Source organism: Pelobates fuscus, chromosome 8, assembly GCF_036172605.1.
Source record: "Pelobates fuscus isolate aPelFus1 chromosome 8, aPelFus1.pri, whole genome shotgun sequence".
NCBI lineage: Eukaryota > Metazoa > Chordata > Amphibia > Anura > Pelobatidae > Pelobates > Pelobates fuscus.
In genome coordinates, this window is record NC_086324.1 from 169328597 (window position 1) to 169350564 (window position 21968).

At 44.9% G+C, this 21968-nt stretch overlaps 2 protein-coding genes across 2 annotated transcripts in view; both read left to right on the top strand.

Moving 5' to 3' along the window:
* The window catches only part of CFAP70 (cilia and flagella associated protein 70), a 32504-nt gene extending 18690 nt beyond the window's left edge, over positions 1 to 13814 (top strand). Inside the window, exons 17-27 of the mRNA XM_063430764.1 lie at positions 823 to 948; positions 3036 to 3169; positions 4921 to 5036; positions 6761 to 6925; positions 7672 to 7772; positions 8969 to 9121; positions 9377 to 9538; positions 10084 to 10173; positions 11080 to 11181; positions 12701 to 12748; positions 12958 to 13814. Of these exons, the coding sequence (XP_063286834.1) occupies positions 823 to 948; positions 3036 to 3169; positions 4921 to 5036; positions 6761 to 6925; positions 7672 to 7772; positions 8969 to 9121; positions 9377 to 9538; positions 10084 to 10173; positions 11080 to 11181; positions 12701 to 12748; positions 12958 to 13038 (1278 nt within the window). The 3' untranslated portion in view covers positions 13039 to 13814. The remainder of the gene's footprint in view (positions 1 to 822; positions 949 to 3035; positions 3170 to 4920; positions 5037 to 6760; positions 6926 to 7671; positions 7773 to 8968; positions 9122 to 9376; positions 9539 to 10083; positions 10174 to 11079; positions 11182 to 12700; positions 12749 to 12957) is intronic.
* A 2551-nt stretch (positions 13815 to 16365) lies between these two features.
* WDR90 (WD repeat domain 90) overlaps positions 16366 to 21968 on the top strand; it is a 39954-nt gene continuing 34351 nt past the window's right edge. The window contains exons 1-4 of the mRNA XM_063430766.1: positions 16366 to 16476; positions 21091 to 21182; positions 21410 to 21586; positions 21687 to 21825. Of these exons, the coding sequence (XP_063286836.1) occupies positions 16467 to 16476; positions 21091 to 21182; positions 21410 to 21586; positions 21687 to 21825 (418 nt within the window). The 5' untranslated portion in view covers positions 16366 to 16466. The remainder of the gene's footprint in view (positions 16477 to 21090; positions 21183 to 21409; positions 21587 to 21686; positions 21826 to 21968) is intronic.

The window sequence follows — 21968 nt, forward strand, 5'->3', positions numbered from 1 at the left end:
ATCACCCTAAATAAGGTTAGTCAGCCCATCACCCTGAATGGGTAAATCTGGTGCACATCACCCTAAGGTGAGTCAGACTCCCATAGCCCTGCACATCACCCTAAATAAGGTGAGTCAGACGCCCATCGCCCTGAATAGGTAAATCAGGTGCACATCATCCTAAATAAGGTGAGTCAGACGCTCATCGCTCTGAATAGGTAAATCAGGTGCACATCACCCTAAATAAGGTGAGTCAGACGCCCATCGCCCTGAATGGGTAAATCAGGTGCACATCACCCTAAATAAGGTTAGTCAGACGCCCATCACCCTGAATGGGTAAATCAGGTGCACATCACCCTAAGGTGAGTCAGACTCCCATAGCCCTGCACATCACCCTAAATAAGGTGAGTCAGACGCCCATCGCCCTGACTAGGTAAATCCGGTGCACATCACCCTAAATAAGGTAAGTCAGACGCCCATCGCCCTGAATAGGTAAATCAGGTGCACGTCACCACTATATACAATAATATACACAGTAACGTTACTATATACAATATATACAGTAAGTGCACTATATACAATAATATACACAGTAACGTTACTATATACAATATATACAATAAGTGCATTATATACAATAATATACACAGTAACATTACTATATACAATATATACAATAAGTGCACTATATACAATAATATACACAGTAACGTTACTATATACAATATATACAATAAGTGCATTATATACAATAATATACACAGTAACATTACTATATAAAATAATGCATTGTGCATTTTATGCTTTAAACATTTTAAACAATAAAACTTTTGCAAACCGCAGACTTTGTTTGAGGGCAGAGAAGATCCCCCACCTCCTCCTATGAGCGACCCTGAACAACTGTACCGCTTTGCCCGGGAAGCAGAGCTCAATGAAGATTTTACGCTGGCTGAGCTTTACTACCAGGAGGTAAAAAGACTGTGATTTCCCCTGGAACAGGGCAGCGATCATACTGGGGTTATATAGAAAGTACAGCCATGTTTATACAGTGACTTGTCTTGTAGTAAAGGGAACTCTGAATGGCCAATTTCTGGCTATAACAGCAGAGCTGTGACTGGCTGACATTGAGAGTTTTTCCACATCCACTAGTTTGGCCTACATTTTGCCATTTAGACGTTAATTCCCTGTAATTCAGTGTTTAGTGAATGAACCCCACATGCTATTTTCAAATGTTATGCCACAATAGCCAAATGGTACAAATTCTCTGAAACCAGCGATGCTTTCAGTTCACTATCAATCCCCAACAATTCACACTCTCTAGTGAATAACCCTGAGCTGTTAGTTTGTATTTATTTTAGATATATTAGTTATTATTATTATTATATTATTATTTAGAAGTAAGAAATAATGACTGGTTGATGATTCCTTCTACCCTTCTACAAGGATTATGCTAATTGTATTATATAAATGTACCCGTATAGGGTCATCAGTCATTTGGGAATAGAGAGGACTTGACAGCCAGGTTGCAGCAGTTTGTTAATAATAAGTAAGTTAGAGGAGATTGCTCTGATCCGGCTGTTTTGTCTTTGGATTGCAGACCCATAGTCAGTTCTTTGACATGGGTGGATTAGTGGATGTTACTAAATATGACCAGAAACCCTCTAACATTTCTGTTCATCTCCAGAAAGCAAACTAAATACCTTGGGAGGTGAAACAGAGCAATTCACGTAGTTCTACATCGGTAGTTTCAACCACAATAGGAAATGCTTTTTATTCTACTTATTGATCCTTACGTCACACTAAAATGAACCAGGCCTGACAAACATATAGATGGCAATCAGATAATTGTTCGTTTACAGATTTAGTGTATTTCTAAGCAATGGTGATGCTGCTGCTGTTGCTACAGTTACTGTTCTTATAAAATTATGTTCAGTAGTGATAATGGAGCATCACCTGTAAAGAAACTTGCACTTGTATTCAACATTTTATTCTTTAATAGCGGTGAATGATAAAATGATAACTTGCTGGGGTTAAAATCACATGTATGTTTAGGTACGCTGGCCATTTACCCTATGCCAGGAATTCTACGTGATCTGGTAGAAAGGTACAGCTGTCACTGTTACCTGCTATGAATGAATATGTTATATGAAATCATCGGAGGGGTTCCCTATATAAAATGTATAGCTTAGGAGGCCCCCTTTCGATGTCAGACCTCCTTGACACTGGCTGCCACGGTGAGTTAGCTGGGGCACACTTAGGCTGGTCATTGGTCAGATGACTTAAATGGCAATCCCATATGCCTGATACACTTTGACAGGAGGTCGGGAGGAGGATTTAAACAGACAGAGCAGGCGCCTCCTACAGGACAGGCGCCTGTAGGTAAATGCCTATTCTGCCTAATGAGAAAGCCAGTTCTTGTCTTAAGGAGGAAGTGCCTCGAGCAACTGTCTGACTTTACAACCAGTAAAGATGTTTTATAGGCATTGTTGTTTCTCAGAAATGGCAATGTTTTACATTGCTGAACAATAGGGACAGCATCTACTCACCAAAACGTCTACATTAATATTGTGTCACACAGAAATAGAGGGATTTGCAGGTGGAGAAATCTAGACAGAATTACTTACGACGTATATAGTAATGAATCAGACTGAGAGGTCACTCGGTCCCTGCTATCATTTATACAAACTCTCTGTAAAATATACTGCGATTCTTGGAAATGATTTCTGGAGCTGTGACTGGTTCACAGTGAATACATTCCACATGTGTTAATTCTCACTTAACTCTCGAAGACTAAACAGGAACACATTGGGGCACTCGCTGTCGGAGATCATGTGCAACGTGAGAATGTACAATGTGCTTCTCCGGTCCAGGTCTTTACTAGTAGATTTGGAAATCATTTTACTTTGTACAGTAACACTCACTCCCAGATCCATTGCATGCAACTACTACATGTGATTATTCTCTATATAATGTCACTCTGTGTGTGGAGAAATACTCCAAATACTTTAAACACTTACATTACCTGTTTTAAATATGTCTCTATTTTTCCTTTGCAGAGACTGGCTCGTGACAGTCAGAGCGTTGGTCACTGGCTGGATTATGGCAAATTTAAACTCCTGATTGGTGACCATATTAAGGCCCAGGAATGTTTCCACGAGGCACTGGTTAGAGACAGGAACCACCTTCACAGGTATTCAGTTCTGACTGTTCTCCCAACCATATAGATGGTCAGCACTGAGCATTGTCTGTATGCACCGTATCTGCTGATACCCAGATGTTAACTAAAGGAAGTCATCGATAGGGTAGCACTGGGAGCTGCGGATGGGAAGATACAAGCCACTAGAGAGCCAAATATCTCACTTTAAGAAGGACAATTCTTCTTCGAGACCAAACCCCTCTGTCCCCCTAGGCGTGGTATCAAGGATTGTATCACAGAGCTCCACAGCAATAAAACTTCACAGTAATACTTAGTGTGCATAAGTGTATCATAGAGCTCTACAGTAATTAAACTCACAGGTCCTGTTCTAAATTACATTTTCAGGGGGGGCGGGGCCTGGCCGCCGAGCTGGATGGACGTGGGGCACCTCGGCTCCTCTGTGAAACCCTAATATCCAGCTCAAAATTATTCTTTCCCCCCTAAAGAACACCACACAGCAGCTACTAGCAGCTACTAGAAGGCAAAGGGGACCCGAGCACAACTGTCGGCGGACATACTGAACCCCGTCCTACCGGCGAGGCTGACTGCTGGGCAGCTGGGACTGCGGCCTGCCGTGAGGCTCTGGCGGGAGATGCGGCCGGTCTCCCGCGCTTAGTCCGGCGGGACCCCCCACGCACCTACCGAGGGCCCCGTTCTCCCCCCCTGTGGGCCGGGGGGGTTATCCCGGACCCCACCGGGGATGCAGCGAACACTCAAGCCACTTGAGCGTCGGAAACACAAACCCGAGACCGCATGGCAAAAATCAAGATGGCCGCCTCGCCTACAACAAGCCTAAGAACACAGGCGGTCACAGCAGAGCAACGGCGGGCTGTCTAGCCCGGAGGGAACTAAGTTTTAAGCGCACTGCTCGCAACCTTGCTAAGCCATCGGACCCACTACAGCAAGCAACCGTAGCAGATCCTCAGCCTCCTCCGAGGTCCGAAGCATGTCAGGTACTTACCTCCTGCCGCTCCACCAATCACATCAGCAACCCAGCGCCCCACTCTCCTTATGGGCTGGGGGCCGCAGGGAGGGACATCCAGACACCTGTCCATATACCCCTGGGAGAAACAGAGACCCTGAGGGCACAAGATTCAGCCTCATGGAGAAAGCAGGACTATGGACACAAGGCACAAGCCCTCACCAGAGCTCGAGTAGTGGAGTAACCCAGTTTTTCCTAAACAAAGTTCCTCATGATTTAAGATTATATGCCTCACGATCTCTCTCACACTGTTGTCTACCCGGTGGTACAAATATACTAATACACAATCACATTGTCAGCTAGAGTACCCTGTTGATTGCTCTATTCTAATCTTTCTTCCCTGACAAGTCTTTGCTTTATAATTTTGTTTTGTGCTACTATAAAAAAAAGTGCAGTACATCTCACTGTATGCCTGTCTGTTATACCCTGCACTTCTAAAATCTTGCAACTAAACTACTACAAATGCAGACTAACCATAAAAAAGTGCAAGTACTAACATACCCCTAATTATCGAAAATGTTATGTAAAAGCATGTGGACTACCTTTGGGGTACCCCATGCGTGTTGTTAACTCTTTTGCACTGCAAAAATAAAGAATATAAAAAAAAAAAAAAATGACATTTTCAGTTCCATAAATGATTCTCAGAAGGTCATGAATTTGCCCAAAATGTCCTGGAATAACCCCATCTGTGCCCACACCTCCAAAATGCCAAAACATCAGATCACAATTAAATTTTCTATAATATTGCTTTTCCCCTGTCCAGCTTGTTACTCTGTGGCATAATGGCAGTTCTGAATGGTAAATATGATGATGCTGAAGTTTTCTTTGAAGACGCTACCTGTGTGGATCCTACAAGTACCTTAGCTCGGACAATGTTAGGTAAGAGCTCCTCTTAACACGCTTGTACACTGGGAAGGATCTAAGCACTATGATCTCTAAATTTTGCCTCCTCATCTTAATCTAATGTATATTGACAAGTCCATTCATATTCGGTTCTGTCACCCTCTCTGTGTACCTCTTAGCATAGGGTCCCAGCATGCATGCTTAATACAGAGCAGCCCCCTCCATTTAGAGGATGAGTTCCTTGGAATGAGGCCCTCTAGCTGAGATTGGTACTGATAAGTAGTATATAAGTCTTCATTTAAAGGGGAACTCCAACCAAAAAGAGGTAAAGTTACAGGGCTTCTGTTTGTGTAGTGTTTCAAACTGTAACAAACTCCAAGCATCCTCAAAACTTAAAATCACTGAGGTGTTCGTGGTGCCTGGAATAATCCTTTAAACCTCAGCCCCCAAGAAGACCGGGCAAGGAAGGAAAAGACAGGAACAAGGCAGAACCCAAGCTGGCCATCGGAGATTCCATTAAAACTAACATCAATCAGGAACATTAAATAGTTGACTGAACATGAATAAAAAAATTTTTTTTTTAAGTTCTATTGATTGGCTTCAATGTCTGTGTTGCTCAGCCAATGAGAGATGACTGTGCTGACATGAATCACTGTCTACTTCTTATATGACTCTTTCTCATTGGCACTGTGAACACGGCTTTGAAGTCTTATACAGATAGTAAGAGGACGTAGGATTCTCAAAGTTAGCTCCATTCTTATGGAATAGGCTGCTTTCCCCATCAGACTTTCCTGTAGTCTTCAATCCTTTAAGAAGTCTTATCAAACTCATCTTTTCAGGCCAGCCTATAGCCTCTTGGGTAATGTTGACGAGGTCACATACCAGTAAGGAAAGTCAGATAGTCGTCTTATCCAATTTGTGTTTTAATACAGAGTCCGGTAATACAATAAGGGAAAGTGTCCTGTCCTGTATTGTACATGATTCGAGAGAGGGTACAAATATAACAAGTTGATTAGAATCTGGTATAGTAGCCTGAGGCCGTTATTAAGCAATGAGGAGGTAGGAACGTGGAAACAATCTGTAGGTTTGGAGTTGGTGAAACGAGAGGTAGTTTTATAGAGAGGTTCTTTCAGGATTCAGAGGTTTTGCAATTGTGGTGGGGCCCATGTAAGGAATATCTAGGAAGGAGTACAGAGGTTAAAGTGGCAAATACGGTTAGCGGTTCGACACAGTTATTAGTGCAAGGAGATCCTAGCGGGTTTATTTAAATAGACTGATGTTACATGATACCGCCAGGATTCCTACATTATGTTACATCAGTAGTGGAAAAGCGCATTTCATCAACAAGACATGCAACATGTTTAAGCTGTCTGACCCCTGTCTTTTAATATATAATTAATGACTCCACTGTCTACTTCAGTCTCCTACCTTCCAACACTCACCTGTTGATCTTATCCCCCACTCTCTTGTGTGTTTTTTTATACATCACCTCCCCTAGATTGTAAGCTTATTTGAGCAGGGCCCTAAATAACCTTGTTTTTTTTGTTAACACTTGTAACAGTTTGTTTCTTATTTGCTTTAATATCCTCACATTATAATTGTAAAGCACTGCTTAAAATTTTTTGGCGATATATAAAAGCCAATAATAATGTTTGGCTAACATAATACCATCTCTGGATTCTGGAGACCTTTATACCTTTATGTACCACCTGATCTTTGAGCTTTGTACTTGGCATTCACTGTTTACGCTTATACTGCAGGGCTGTTTTATGAAATCCAAGGCAATGATATCCGGATGGAAATGGCTTTCTCCGATGCTAACAAACTGTGCCAACCCAAGGAAGCGAGCGAAAGACCGTCACCTGCAACAGACACTATAGACCCTGATAATGCGCCAGTAGCAGAGGAGGAAACCAGCGAGAAAGGTAACCTTAATTGAGACGAGCCCTCTCCGGTTCCTTGTTCTGGCTGGGAACCACTGCTGTCCAATAGGCATTCTGTATTCGGCAGTTGGTCTCCTTTGTTGCTCTGAAGGAAAGATCTCCCCAATGAACACCCTTTTCAGAAACCTAAATTGCTTGCAATTCTTGTTGTCCTTCATGTTCTTTGAAGCCCGTAAAATAAATACCTACATTTTAAACTCACTTTAAATCCAGCGCCGAGTGAGGTTCTTCTCCTCTCTTTCCATGCCCGGCCATGACTCCGTCTCTCCAAAATGCTAGAGAGGCATTTGATTGGATCGGTTTTCTAGGCTCAAAATTCATGTAAGAAATCAAAAAAGGATCATTCCAGTAAAAGGAGGGAGGCGGGGAGGGAATGCAGGAGGAAGGGAGGTGAAGTTGAAGCTTTTCCTTGCATGCATGCTCCCAGCGCTACCTGCAATGGTAGAAGATGAATATGTCTGTCGCCAGCGCACTGACAACAGACGTCATTTTTGCACAGAATTATTACTAGGCAGTGCTAACTAGTCCCCGGCACAAAAGTGCAGATTATACTCAAGGAGAAACACTGCACATTCGGGTTTCTACCACAATGGCCATATCTAAAAGCAGAAGTGGTTATGGTGTTGGATTAACCCTTATACATACCGGTAATTGTTTTGGTGCAACTGATTGTTATGGTCTCCCGTGTTACAATCTTAACCTATCGTGTGATGCATATTCTGTTCTAGGAGCATCTGCCAGCGTCAGCACAGACAGCATCCTAGCACCTGAAGCCCGCAGTATTTTCATGGAACTGGCACAATTCCTGGCACAGGCTAATGCCACGCAGGTCAGAACCTCATCCTTGGGAAACTTGGGTACTGGTTAACCCTTTGCATGCCTACATGGCCGTACATACTGAAAGGGTTAAAGAAGACATTGAAACATGTTTAGATGATTTTCAATATCAAATCCCAAAATCCCACTAGCAAGTGTCTGTACCATGTTTTAATGACGGTATCCCTGTAGTGCTTTTACCTCCCAGCAATGTGCGGGCAGACAGGATCTGATAATATAAAGCATGATGTTTTTCACTCCTCCAAACCAGCATAATATGGATGTTAGAGCTGTTTCCTTACTCCTAGGTAAATCCAGCCGAGTTACTCCTGTGAAATTCTGTTTGTTGTACAGTGTACAGACTGGTGCCCCTTGAGATCAATATTACATCCAACATCCAAGCAGTGATTTCACTTTAAAACATAATGATTATTGCAAAATATTTCAAATCGCTGGCAGTCCATCATAGGAATGGGGAAAAGAAATAACCTAATTCATTTTCTATAAACAACTGTACATATTAATATCGGATTAGCACACCTTAGATTAATACAAATTCTGTTTGTTTTTTTATTGTTTTCCACCTCCTTTTTTCCTGTGATTTTAAATATTTTCAATTAAATTCATTGTGTTACAGGACAACAGTCATCATATTTTCACTTCTCTATTTTACGTTTATTACATTTAAAAAATTCTACCGTTTAAACTTCACTTTTTACCCGGCTGAGCAGTCAGCGTCTGAGTCAACATGGCCACTCAGCCAGATAAAAAGTGACATTTTCTAAAACAAAAAACAAAGCCAATATATCTCATTTAAAAAAACCACATTAGTTTTCATTCAATGTAATAAACTTTAAAAAAACATTAAGTGAACATTTTATCACTGTTGTACTTTAAGTTAAGCCGGAAAATGGTTGAATTTTGGATATAACGATCATCATTCACTTATTGAACATGCACTTTTTATTCCATTCAAGTTCCACCCACACTCTCCGGAGTGTGCTCTAACCACCTCCATATCCTGCCCAGCCTCACCATGGGGCTGCCCAAACTCTATCCTTGACACCACCACACTCCTTTCAAATCCTGCCCACCCAATACAAGCTACTGCCCCCACTCTACTAGAATCCCACCACCCTGTCATGACTTGGTAAGATGGTAGGACTGACTGGTGGCTCTCAATGCCCAGCTCTTATTCTCTGTATGCAGTTTGTACACAGGGCCCTGGCTCATGAGTTACTCTGTCCGGATGGAGACCGGAGCTGCAAATACCGCCTGCTGCGAGCTCAGATGCATCTTCAAAGAAAGGAGGTTGAAGAAGCCAAAGAAAACCTTGATGCGGCATTGCAGGTTGACTACCAGGTATACCTGTTAACCAACTGTCACCATAACTAACTGTGATAAAGGCAACAGTTACTCTTACAGTGACACAGTGACAGAACTGGAACATTCTCTCCTTTTAAAATGTTTGCAGCTCTGTGATTTGTTTAAAGTTCCATGCCATTCTCTTTATGATTGGTAGCCAATACTGGTACTGGAGAGACATAAAGAATCTGGTACAGATACTGCAGACCGTATATTCAGATTAACTAATACAATTCTCTGCTTACTGCGCAGTGCCCAGATGTCTGGGCTTTCCTTGGACACCTGCACATCCAGACAGGTAACAGGAGCGATGCTCGGGACTGCTACGAACACACGCTGAACCTGGTAGATGATGCGTCAGAGATGCACCCGGTCTTTCTGCGTCTGGGATCCATTTATCTGGAGGAAGGAGAGGTAACGTTGAGCTATTAAGACATTTATGTCAGTCTATCACTGGGGTCAATTCCATTCCAGCAAAAATCGAAATCTCCTTTATGGTATCTTTCTGTGAATGAGACATACACGGTTATTTACTAAAGGGAGAATTTAAAGTATAAATATTAAAATTTTAGGCCAAACTAGACAAACTTAAAGCACAGCTGTCTTCGAGCATTTCCCAATTTGTCTGTTTACATTTTCAGTTTTAGTAAATAACCCTGATCGTGTAATCACTAAAAGAAAAACCTCACCCCTAGAGCTTTATGTAAAATATGTTCATTTATAAAATGTTCACAAATGTTCAAAACAAAACAAACATGCAGGAAAGAACTGTATAAAATGCATAGGTCCTCCCAGATTCCTCAGGTTCACAAATGAATCTCATCAACATCACACATAAATCGTCCTGACTATTTTTAATTAATTTCTTTATTTTGTATGTCGATAAAAACCTATTGCCCCATAGAGTGAAGCTAATGTGATTTTCGGGACCCTGACTTTTGTCTTTCTCTTTGTCACAGTATGAAAAAGCTAAGAACACGTACCTGATGGCCTGTAAACGATCCCCTACATGCCTTAGTTGGCTGGGAGTTGGCATTGCGTGCTATAGGGTAAGGTTTATCAAACTACATTATTTAAGAGTTAACTATTGTGCTTTAACTGCCAACGTTTTACACTATGTGGTGTAAATCTATTTTGTGTTACTGAGATTGCTTTACACCTTTTGAACATGGGACAAAAAATGTATTGGAGAATGCCCACTTTTGTTTCCAAATAAATCCAATTTTTCTTCAATAAATAGTGAATTGTGGTCTGTACATTATTCATTGATGTGTGAAAAAATAAAATTAAAGGTAGAAAACCACACTGCTTTATATATCTCTGTCCTGGACCTGGCCGCCTCCATCTTAGCTCCCTGTCAGTCATTGTAAGACGCTCTGCCCTTTTTCTGTCATGTAAAAATAACAGCCTTTACACCTGACAGACAGAGAATATCTTCATGGAGGCAAAGATAATCCATGGGGAGGGGGAGATACTTAAAAATGTTTCTATTCTCCTCTAATACAGTGAGTGCCCTGCCCTGGTTAGATGAGTAAGGACGATGGCTGTTTTTGTGCACATTACTCCCAGATCTCAGTGTGACCAGTCCTATTCGCACAGAGCATGCAATGTGTGGATCTGACAGACAGAAGTAGCTGGATTTGCAAGGTGTCTGCAACCTTCCTCAGTGTGATTAACCTGTGCAGTTAGGGGACGCAGACTTCAGCTTCCTGTGATTACATTGCCAACATTGAGAATGTAATGAGCATGGCCTTACCTGCGCTCACCTGTAAACAATTTCAGGGAAATCTGATTTACTCATCATAGTCTGGTACCGTGACATGACTAAAGGTTAACACAAGTTCTAAGTGATTTACAATGTTTTATCCAACGGTGTAATATTAGCAGGATGTTATGTTATTTACTAATGTTATCAGAGAACTATCTCATGTCTTTATTCTATGTCTCCTGTTCAGCTGGATGAGATGGAGGAGGCGGAAGGTGCTCTGTCTGAAGCCAACGTTCTCAATAATCACAACCCCGAGGTTTGGGGATACCTTGCACTTATCTGCTTGAAGGTAGGTAACCAGTGCTCTCTGATAGGAGGGCAAAGGATGGGAAAATCTGTCTGATTACGGGTGGATGCAGCAGGAAACTTGTGCTACCAAAATACATTCTTTATGGCAAACTTTGCAGTGCTGAGGTTTGTATTCTACATTTCCCATAATGCTTAGCCTTGACGTGTCTAGTATAGCCATCAGTACTATAACTGTGGGCTGAAGATTTCAGGTACGAGGCTACTAGCCGGGTATTGTTGTTACCTTCTACCTCAAAACCCACGCAAAATGGGAATAGATGAGCTGGACATATTTTGTCCAGTTTGGGTATTTTTGACTAAAATGTAAAATTCCCTAATTAATGTTTGAAAATTCCTGGTTTTGAGAAAATCCCTCTGAGTGTCTCATACAGGTAGATAAACAATAAAGATTTTGTATAAAAAGGTTTATTACTTTATCGCTGTGTGTCGTGGTTTTTATTCTACAAACAGACCAAGGCATCGGCTTGAAAGGGTATTTTAAGCAGAATTTTTAATCACTGGATGTTATAAGGTTTTTGTTCTTTTTCATTGGACCCAAACACAGTGTATATATAAATAGATAGTGAAATATGGAATCACCCTGTGAATCTCTGATAATAACACTGCATTTCTGGGAAAATATGTACCCAAACGTTTTGCAATGTGAATTCTGCAATTTGAGTGCCAGTGACACATATTTGATATACTCATTCCTCAAACATGGCTTAATTAGATACATTTTACTTGCTTAACTGGAGTTCCGGAGATTTCATTTTTGGCTCTCCTTGTGAACCAGAAGCAATCCCAGTTGTGTTTATAACCTACAACATATTTGCAGTACGCTATTTGTGCACAGTAATCACTGCACACACGAGACCTTTTCTTAGAGCAGGGGTAAGCAACCTTCCACGCTTCAGATTTTGTGGACTCCTCCCATGATGCTTTGCTAGCATTATGGTTGTAAGGGCATTATAGGAGATGTATTTCACAACATCTTGAGTGCCGAAGGTTGCCTAGATAGTCATTCGGTGATTTGAAAGTAGCGAACATTTGTCCCTAAGAGAATTGAGTTGTCAGTGGTTTTAATTCAGTTACAGATTTTATTTATGTGAAAGGTCTGTCAGTTTATGTAAATTACATAAATCCTCAACATAAAGTACTATTGTAGGAATGTTCTATCATGCATGCTAACACAAAGTGCCGTGGAGGTAAGTATGCTTTTTACTTACCTCCATCGCACTATTCACCCCAATAAATTCTTCCTTAGGGAACGAGGAACTGTTCCTGTCTGAGAAGTGGCAGTTCCTCTTACAGGAATACAGGAAGTATTATGCTTTATCATTAATGTAATGTCCTCTTCATCCATCCGTCCATCGTGTTGTTTAAACCCTGCTGGGTATCTCCTGGCCTCGACTGTGTCTGAGCATGGTGCATTATATCACAATTCTCGTGGTCCGATGTGAATGGGTGTATGTGGCTCATGTCTTGCTATGATCACTGACACTTGATGTTTGTTCTAGACCGGGAAACAGCAGGAGGCAGAGCAATGCTACAAATACACCTCAAAGGTCAGTACGGGGCCCTGCAACCCCCCCTATCTTTGTATTGGAATTGCACTCCCCCTATCTTTGTATTGGAATTGCACTCCCCCTATCTTTGTATTGGAATTGCACTCCCCATATCTCTGTATTGGACTTGCACTCCCCATATCTCTGTATTGGACTTGCACTCCCCCTGTCTCTGTATTCACATCCTCGTGTCCTCTCTTTCCTTACAGCTAAACTTACAGAATACATCGCTGCTCGCAGAGATCCGCCAGTTACAGCAGCAGGTTGGCGTTGGAGATCCATCTTTCTGACACCATTCTTCCTGTGTACCATGGGACAGTGCCAGGACTGTAACAAATACATGACGCAGTGACTGCTACAGAGATATCCAAACAGCAGTGTCCATCTTAAAGTGCTTCCACGCTGAATGTATGACCTAGCTAATAAACCTTCCACATGTACAGCTCAGTGCCAGTATATGCCATCATTCAATCTGTGGGTTAATAACCCTATCCTAACAATCAAATATTTGATCAATTAGTAGTTATTTTATTTACCATCAGCAGAGCTTTCAACACACAAATGGTTTGTAACAGATATGCCATGGTCCTACATTGGAAGAAATGAATTGCCATATCCACCATATTGAGTAAAGGTGCATCACATCCACCATAGTGATGCACCACACAGGGCTATCAGATCCATTGTGACATCCTGGACATCCTGGACACATATCACATCTTGATGGACAGCGTGTGAAAAGTACTGTCTTTCAGTATGGAGAATTTATACTGGGCAGGAAACAAATCAACTTGTTAATCAAGAAACGGACTTCATCAGCCTATAGATTTCCTTCCTGTAGCCTATAGAAGATATATATAGATATATGGATATTTCAGGGTAGCATTTTCCACCAGCATGAAGTAGTGATATGTCCAGGAAAACGTGGATCTTGCAAATCCAGTATGACGTCATGTGACAGTACAATATACGCCATCTCCAGATATTTGTATGTGTTAAATAAGCTCCTGTAAGTTAAACTGTGCATTTATTACACAAGAACAATAAATAATTATTTTACTGATAACAGTTGTATTGAGTTTTCGCTGTATTGAGTTTTGAAAGGGTATTAATGTGGTGGCCTCACTAGATGCTAATTTAATGATTACGCCCTTTCTCCATGTGCTGAGATTGTCACCAATCAATAAAATGATAACTACTAGTCTGACGTCGGCCACTGTATGGGTTATTTTTTCTTCTATTTAAAGGGGGCTGGGGGAAATAGTGTTACCATGGGTACTGAATGCATGGGAAGTCATTTTCCTTGGATGATGACTGGCATGGCAGGGAGTGCGGTAATAGTTGGACTAGGCGAGATTTGCCTCTGGAAAAGATGGTGGTTTCACCAGCCACAACCACTGAAGATCACATGGAAATGAGAGAGTGGGAGATACCATGATGTGTACCAAGGTGTGCATGGTTACAGCCTACTATACACAATGTGGAGTTTAGCATTTAAATACCACCTATAAAAGTATAAAAATATCTAAAGACATATAAACTCCTGCAGGGAGTGCCAGACTTACTAGTTGGTGCCAAACTTACTAGCAACTCATTGTAGTATTAGGCAACAGAATAACTGCACACCAATGCCCCATATCATTCCATCAGTGTGTCCTCATGTGATGACACGAAGATGTATACTGCAATAAAACAGGCAGTGGCAACTGATTGATAACATTTTCTAACTATCAGCCAATATCTCACAACAATAATAAAAGCAATCAGAATCTAAATTTCACAAACTATATTACGTACTTCAAATTATGCTTCCCTGGCTGCATTTATAAAAAAAATTGTATAGGGTTGCTTTTAATTTATTTATTTTTTCACTTGACCAGTATTCACAGCACATTGTGTTTCAGAAATCCACCAGCATTTCTTTAAGCCCCTTTAACCCCTTAAGGACCAAACTTCTGGAATAAAAGGGAGTTATGACGTGTCAGACATGTGATGTGTCCTTAAGGGGTTAAAGTTTTATAGGATTGCTCTTGTCATGTGCGCAGGAAGAAGCCTTGGAATGACTACTCCAGCACTTTTAAAAACAGTAGGTTGGTTACGTATTGAGGGTGGCTGAAACACAGTTAAGTGACAAATACCAGTGTGACAGCCGACCACCCAAGTTTAGCATATCTGAGATTGGGACAAAACGATGATGACTGGTAGACGGGCATGTGTGTGATGTGATTAACAGGTGTATCGTTACTGCACACATATGCCAGGATGACCGGATGCTACATGCTTGCTTAGTTTACAAATAGTTTTCAAATGTCTGCACAACACCGGGTGACAGTGCCGGTCTGTTGGGCATTGAAGAGAACTGTTATAAACGTTTGTTAATATTGTGCGCCATGACATGTCTATGATTGGCTCCATGAAAACAGTAAGGTTTGAGAAAATAATGGAGAGGCAATAGATAGAAATTGGGTGATAGAATGAAGTGGGGAGGGGTAAGTAATAGGTGATGGATAAAAGGTCATGGAATGTGGAACGAGAGATGAAATGGTGCCAAGACAAGAAGAAGGAGAGACATGGAACGAGAAGGGGAGATGGAGTGAAGGAGACACTTGCAGGATTATTGGATAAAGTAAGAATTCAAAGTGAATTTCAAATTCAGGGTCAAGGTAGCCGAACTGGAAAAATTCTCCAAGTCAGATTTTCTGTCAGTTCGGCTACTCTAGCCTTAAATTTGAAAATCACTTTAGAAAATAACCCTGACCTTCATCTATAATCACACTGCAGCTACTCTGACCTTCATCTATGGTCACACTGCAGCTACTCTGACCTTCATCTATAGTCACACTGCAGCTACTCTGACCTTCATCTATGGTCACACTGCAGCTACTCTGACCTTCATCTATGGTCACACTGCAGCTACTCTGACCTTCATCTATGGTCACACTGCAGCTACTCTGACCTTCATCTATGGTCACACTGCAGCTACTCTGACCTTCATCTATAGTCACACTGCAGCTACTCTGACCTTCATCTATGGTCACACTGCAGCTACTCTGACCTTAATCTATGGTCACACTGCAGCTACTCTGACCTTCATCTATAGTCACACTGCAGCTACTCTGACCTTATATTTGAAAATCACTTTGAATTCTCACTTTAGTACATACGATACGCCTGATAGAGAAACTACATGAGACTAATCACAATAAATCTGGTAGTAGTTCTATAAAGGCTATAATTAAAGGATTACCCCTATCACCATGACCACTCCAGGAGTCTTTGTGTCGCATTCTATGGTTAAGATCTGCACCTACAGAGTTTAACCCCTCTGCTGCCAGTGCTGTAACTCTCTGGAGGGGGGGCGCCATTTTCCGGGTGGCTAATGTTAATTCTGTGCATATTGGGCGCCTGAAATCAGGACACACAGGGGGACCCATGGCCTCTGCCTGCCCCCACTTGCAGTGTGGGATGGAGGATCCGGCCTGGGCACTGGGTATTACTGGTCACTGTAATGTGACACATGTAATGATATGGGGGAGGGGGGGTCTCATGCTCTCTCACTATACATGGCACACCCACACCAGCCGTGACGTCATATCCCTGCGTCGCTGTATCCAGGGGGCGGGGCTGACGCGCTGGCGGTTGTTAGGGCTCAGGCTGGCGGTTTGCTGACGTTCAGACAGTTTGTCCGGCGGGAGGATCGAGCTGCAACCGGGGAGACATGGCTGGAGGTACTGGGAGTTACACTGTGTGTGAGGGCTGGAGGTACTGGGAGTTATACTGTGTGTGGGCTGGGGGTACTGGGAGTTACACTGTGTGTGTGAGGGCTGGGGGTACTGGGAGTTACACTGTGTGTGAGGGCTGGGGGTACTGGGAGTTACACTGTGTGTGTGTGAGGGCTGGAGGTACTGGGAGTTACACTGTGTGTGAGGGCTGGAGGTACTGGGAGTTACACTGTGTGTGAGGGCTGGAGGTACTGGGAGTTACACACTGTGTGTGAGGGCTGGGGGTACTGGGAGTTACACTGTGTGTGAGGGCTGGGGGTACTGGGAGTTACACTGTGTGTGAGGGCTGGAGGTACTGGGAGTTACACTGTGTGTGAGGGCTGGGGGTACTGGGAGTTACACTGTGTGTGAGGGCTGGGGGTACTGGGAGTTACACTGTGTGTGTGTGAGGGCTGGAGGTGTACTGGGAGTTACACTGTGTGTGAGGGCTGGGGGTACTGGGAGTTACACTGTGTGTGTGTGAGGGCTGGAGGTGTACTGGGAGTTACACTGTGTGTGAGGGCTGGAGGTACTGGGAGTTACACTGTGTGTGAGGGCTGGAGGTACTGGGAGTTACACTGTGTGTGAGGGCTGGAGGTACTGGGAGTTACACTGTGTGTGAGGGCTGGAGGTACTGGGAGTTACACTGTGTGTGTGAGGGCTGGAGGTACTGGGAGTTACACTGTGTGTGTGAGGGCTGGAGGTACTGGGAGTTACACTGTGTGTGTGAGGGCTGGAGGTACTGGGAGTTACACTGTGTGTGAGGGCTGGAGGTACTGGGAGTTACACTGTGTGTGAGGGCTGGAGGTACTGGGAGTTACACTGTGTGTGAGGGCTGGAGGTACTGGGAGTTATACTGTGTGTGTGTGAGGGCTGGAGGTGTACTGGGAGTTACACACTGTGTGTGAGGGCTGGAGGTACTGGGAGTTACACACTGTGTGTGAGGGCTGGAGGTACTGGGAGTTACACACTGTGTGTGAGGGCTGGAGGTACTGGGAGTTACACACTGTGTGTGAGGGCTGGAGGTACTGGGAGTTACACACTGTGTGTGAGGGCTGGAGGTACTGGGAGTTACACACTGTGTGTGAGGGCTGGAGGTACTGGGAGTTACACACTGTGTGTGAGGGCTGGAGGTACTGGGAGTTACACACTGTGTGTGAGGGCTGGAGGTACTGGGAGTTACACTGTGTGTGAGGGCTGGAGGTACTGGGAGTTACACTGTGTGTGAGGGCTGGAGGTACTGGGAGTTACACTTTGTGTGAGGGCTGGAGGTACTGGGAGTTATACTGTGTGTGTGTGAGGGCTGGAGGTGTACTGGGAGTTACACTGTGTGTGAGGGCTGGGGGTACTGGGAGTTACACTGTGTGTGAGGGCTGGAGGTACTGGGAGTTACACTGTGTGTGAGGGCTGGAGGTACTGGGAGTTACACTGTGTGTGAGGGCTGGAGGTACTGGGAGTTATACTGTGTGTGTGTGAGGGCTGGAGGTGTACTGGGAGTTACACTGTGTGTGAGGGCTGGGGGTACTGGGAGTTACACTGTGTGTGAGGGCTGGGGGTACTGGGAGTTACACTGTGTGTGAGGGCTGGGGGTACTGGGAGTTACACTGTGTGAGGGCTGGGGGTACTGGGAGTTACACTGTGTGTGAGGGCTGGGGGTACTGGGAGTTACACTGTGTGTGTGAGGGCTGGAGGTACTGGGAGTTACACTGTGTGTGTGAGGGCTGGAGGTACTGGGAGTTACACTGTGTGTGTGAGGGCTGGAGGTACTGGGAGTTACACTGTGTGTGAGGGCTGGAGGTACTGGGAGTTATACTGTGTGTGAGGGCTGGAGGTACTGGGAGTTACACTGTGTGTGAGGGCTGGGGGTACTGGGAGTTACACTGTGTGTGAGGGCTGGGGGTACTGGGAGTTACACTGTGTGTGAGGGCTGGGGGTACTGGGAGTTACACTGTGTGTGAGGGCTGGGGGTACTGGGAGTTACACTGTGTGTGAGGGCTGGGGGTACTGGGAGTTACACTGTGTGTGTGAGGGCTGGAGGTACTGGGAGTTACACTGTGTGTGTGAGGGCTGGAGGTACTGGGAGTTATACTGTGTGTGAGGGCTGGAGGTACTGGGAGTTACACTGTGTGTGAGGGCTGGAGGTACTGGGAGTTATACTGTGTGTGAGGGCTGGAGGTACTGGGAGTTACACTGTGTGTGAGGGCTGGAGGTACTGGGAGTTATACTGTGTGTGAGGGCTGGAGGTACTGGGAGTTACACTGTGTGTGAGGGCTGGAGGTACTGGGAGTTATACTGTGTGTGAGGGCTGGAGGTACTGGGAGTTACACTGTGTGTGAGGGCTGGAGGTACTGGGAGTTATACTGTGTGTGTGTGAGGGCTGGAGGTGTACTGGGAGTTACACTGTGTGTGAGGGCTGGGGGTACTGGGAGTTACACTGTGTGTGTGAGGGCTGGAGGTACTGGGAGTTACACTGTGTGTGTGAGGGCTGGAGGTACTGGGAGTTACACTGTGTGTGTGAGGGCTGGAGGTACTGGGAGTTATACTGTGTGTGAGGGCTGGAGGTACTGGGAGTTACACTGTGTGTGAGGGCTGGAGGTACTGGGAGTTATACTGTGTGTGAGGGCTGGAGGTACTGGGAGTTACACTGTGTGTGAGGGCTGGAGGTACTGGGAGTTATACTGTGTGTGAGGGCTGGAGGTACTGGGAGTTACACTGTGTGTGTGAGGGCTGGAGGTACTGGGAGTTATACTGTGTGTGAGGGCTGGAGGTACTGGGAGTTACACTGTGTGTGAGGGCTGGAGGTACTGGGAGTTATACTGTGTGTGAGGGCTGGAGGTACTGGGAGTTACACTGTGTGTGAGGGCTGGAGGTACTGGGAGTTATACTGTGTGTGTGTGAGGGCTGGAGGTGTACTGGGAGTTACACTGTGTGTGAGGGCTGGGGGTACTGGGAGTTACACTGTGTGTGTGAGGGCTGGAGGTACTGGGAGTTACACTGTGTGTGTGAGGGCTGGAGGTACTGGGAGTTACACTGTGTGTGTGAGGGCTGGAGGTACTGGGAGTTATACTGTGTGTGAGGGCTGGAGGTACTGGGAGTTACACTGTGTGTGAGGGCTGGAGGTACTGGGAGTTATACTGTGTGTGAGGGCTGGAGGTACTGGGAGTTACACTGTGTGTGAGGGCTGGAGGTACTGGGAGTTATACTGTGTGTGAGGGCTGGAGGTACTGGGAGTTACACTGTGTGTGTGAGGGCTGGAGGTACTGGGAGTTACACTGTGTGTGTGAGGGCTGGAGGTACTGGGAGTTATACTGTGTGTGAGGGCTGGAGGTACTGGGAGTTACACTGTGTGTGAGGGCTGGAGGTACTGGGAGTTATACTGTGTGTGAGGGCTGGGGGTACTGGGAGTTACACACTGTGTGTGAGGGCTGGGGGTACTGGGAGTTACACACTGTGTGTGAGGGCTGGAGGTACTGGGAGTTACACACTGTGTGTGAGGGCTGGAGGTACTGGGAGTTACACACTGTGTGTGAGGGCTGGAGATACTGGGAGTTACACACTGTGTGTGAGGGCTGGAGGTACTGGGAGTTACACACTGTGTGTGAGGGCTGGGGGTACTGGGAGTTACACACTGTGTGTGAGGGCTGGGGGTACTGGGAGTTACACTGTGTGTGAGGGCTGGGCGTACTGGGAGTTACACTGTGTGTGAGGGCTGGGGGTACTGGGAGTTACACTGTGTGTGAGGGCTGGGGGTACTGGGAGTTACACTGTGTGTGAGGGCTGGGGGTACTGGGAGTTACACTGTGTGTGAGGGCTGGGGCTACTGGGAGTTACACTGTGTGTGAGGGCTGGAGGTGTACTGGGAGATACGCTCGGTGTGAGGGCTGGAGGTGTACTGGGAGATACGCTCGGTGTGAGGGCTGGAGGTGTACTGGGAGATACGCTCGGTGTGAGGGCTGGAGGTGTACTGGGAGATACGCTCGGTGTGAGGGCTGGAGGTGTACTGGGAGATACGCTCGGTGTGAGGGCTGGAGGTGTACTGGGAGATACGCTCGGTGTGAGGGCTGGAGGTGTACTGGGAGATACGCTCGGTGTGAGGGCTGGAGGTGTACTGGGAGATACGCTCGGTGTGAGGGCTGGAGGTGTACTGGGAGATACGCTCGGTGTGAGGGCTGGAGGTGTACTGGGAGATACGCTCGGTGTGAGGGCTGGAGGTGTACTGGGAGATACGCTCGGTGTGAGGGCTGGAGGTGTACTGGGAGATACGCTCGGTGTGAGGGCTGGAGGTGTACTGGGAGATACGCTCGGTGTGAGGGCTGGAGGTGTACTGGGAGATACGCTCGGTGTGAGGGCTGGAGGTGTACTGGGAGATACGCTCGGTGTGAGGGCTGGAGGTGTACTGGGAGATACGCTCGGTGTGAGGGCTGGAGGTGTACTGGGAGATACGCTCGGTGTGAGGGCTGGAGGTGTACTGGGAGATACGCTCGGTGTGAGGGCTGGAGGTGTACTGGGAGATACATAATGCACTAAACGTGACTGCAGTGTTACAGCCTGTAATAATGATTATACCGGTTTATCACACAGCGTGGCAGCATCCATTCGTGAATATCTTCAAACATGTGCGGCTGGAAGAATGGAAAAAGTCCAGCAAGGAGGGCGATGTTGCCAGCATTATGGTAAAAATCATTCAGCCAAACAATATTTTTTTAAATTTTTATTTACTAATATTTCCTTGCTGATTTCAACTTTATTTCTTGTATATCTGCGTGCTGATCACTTCTATTTTAAATCATTACCAAACTTTCAGCAGCAGCAAAATTCTTAATCAAAATGCTCATCTTTCTGTAGCAAGTAGGGGGGCATCCACATTGACCATTTCTCACTGCATATTGCATCTCTCCAGGACAAGAACATTAAGTGCACAGTTCATAGAATCCGAGGCTCCATTCCAGCTGGCAATTACATCCTGCTGCCGAAAACAAGCTCACAGTCTCTAGGTCTGAATGGACGCTACCTGTATGTGATGTTTCGGCCACTGCCTGGGAAGCATTTTGTAGTTCATGTAGATGTCGGTGCAGAGGTGAGACTTGTATTGTGGGCCTACAGGTAGATATCTTCCAGCTTTTGATGGACTACAACTCCCAGCATCTTTGATTGAACATTTTATTTCTCCTGTGTAGAATGGACAGACCATCCGGATTTCCTTCTCCAATATCTTCAAAGAGTTCAAATCCACAGCGACCTGGTTACAGTTTCCATTTGTGTGCGGTGCAATAAAGGGGTCCGTTTATGACTGCACAGCGCAGACCGCTCGTCGAGGTAAAGGGGAGCAAGTACGAGGACATTTTGTACAGAACAATTAAGGGTTTAGCCATTAAATAATGATCTGAGGTGTATTGGCAACCTCACCGCAACCTTCTTAACTTCATAACTGCTTTTCATGCATGGAAACAATGAATGAG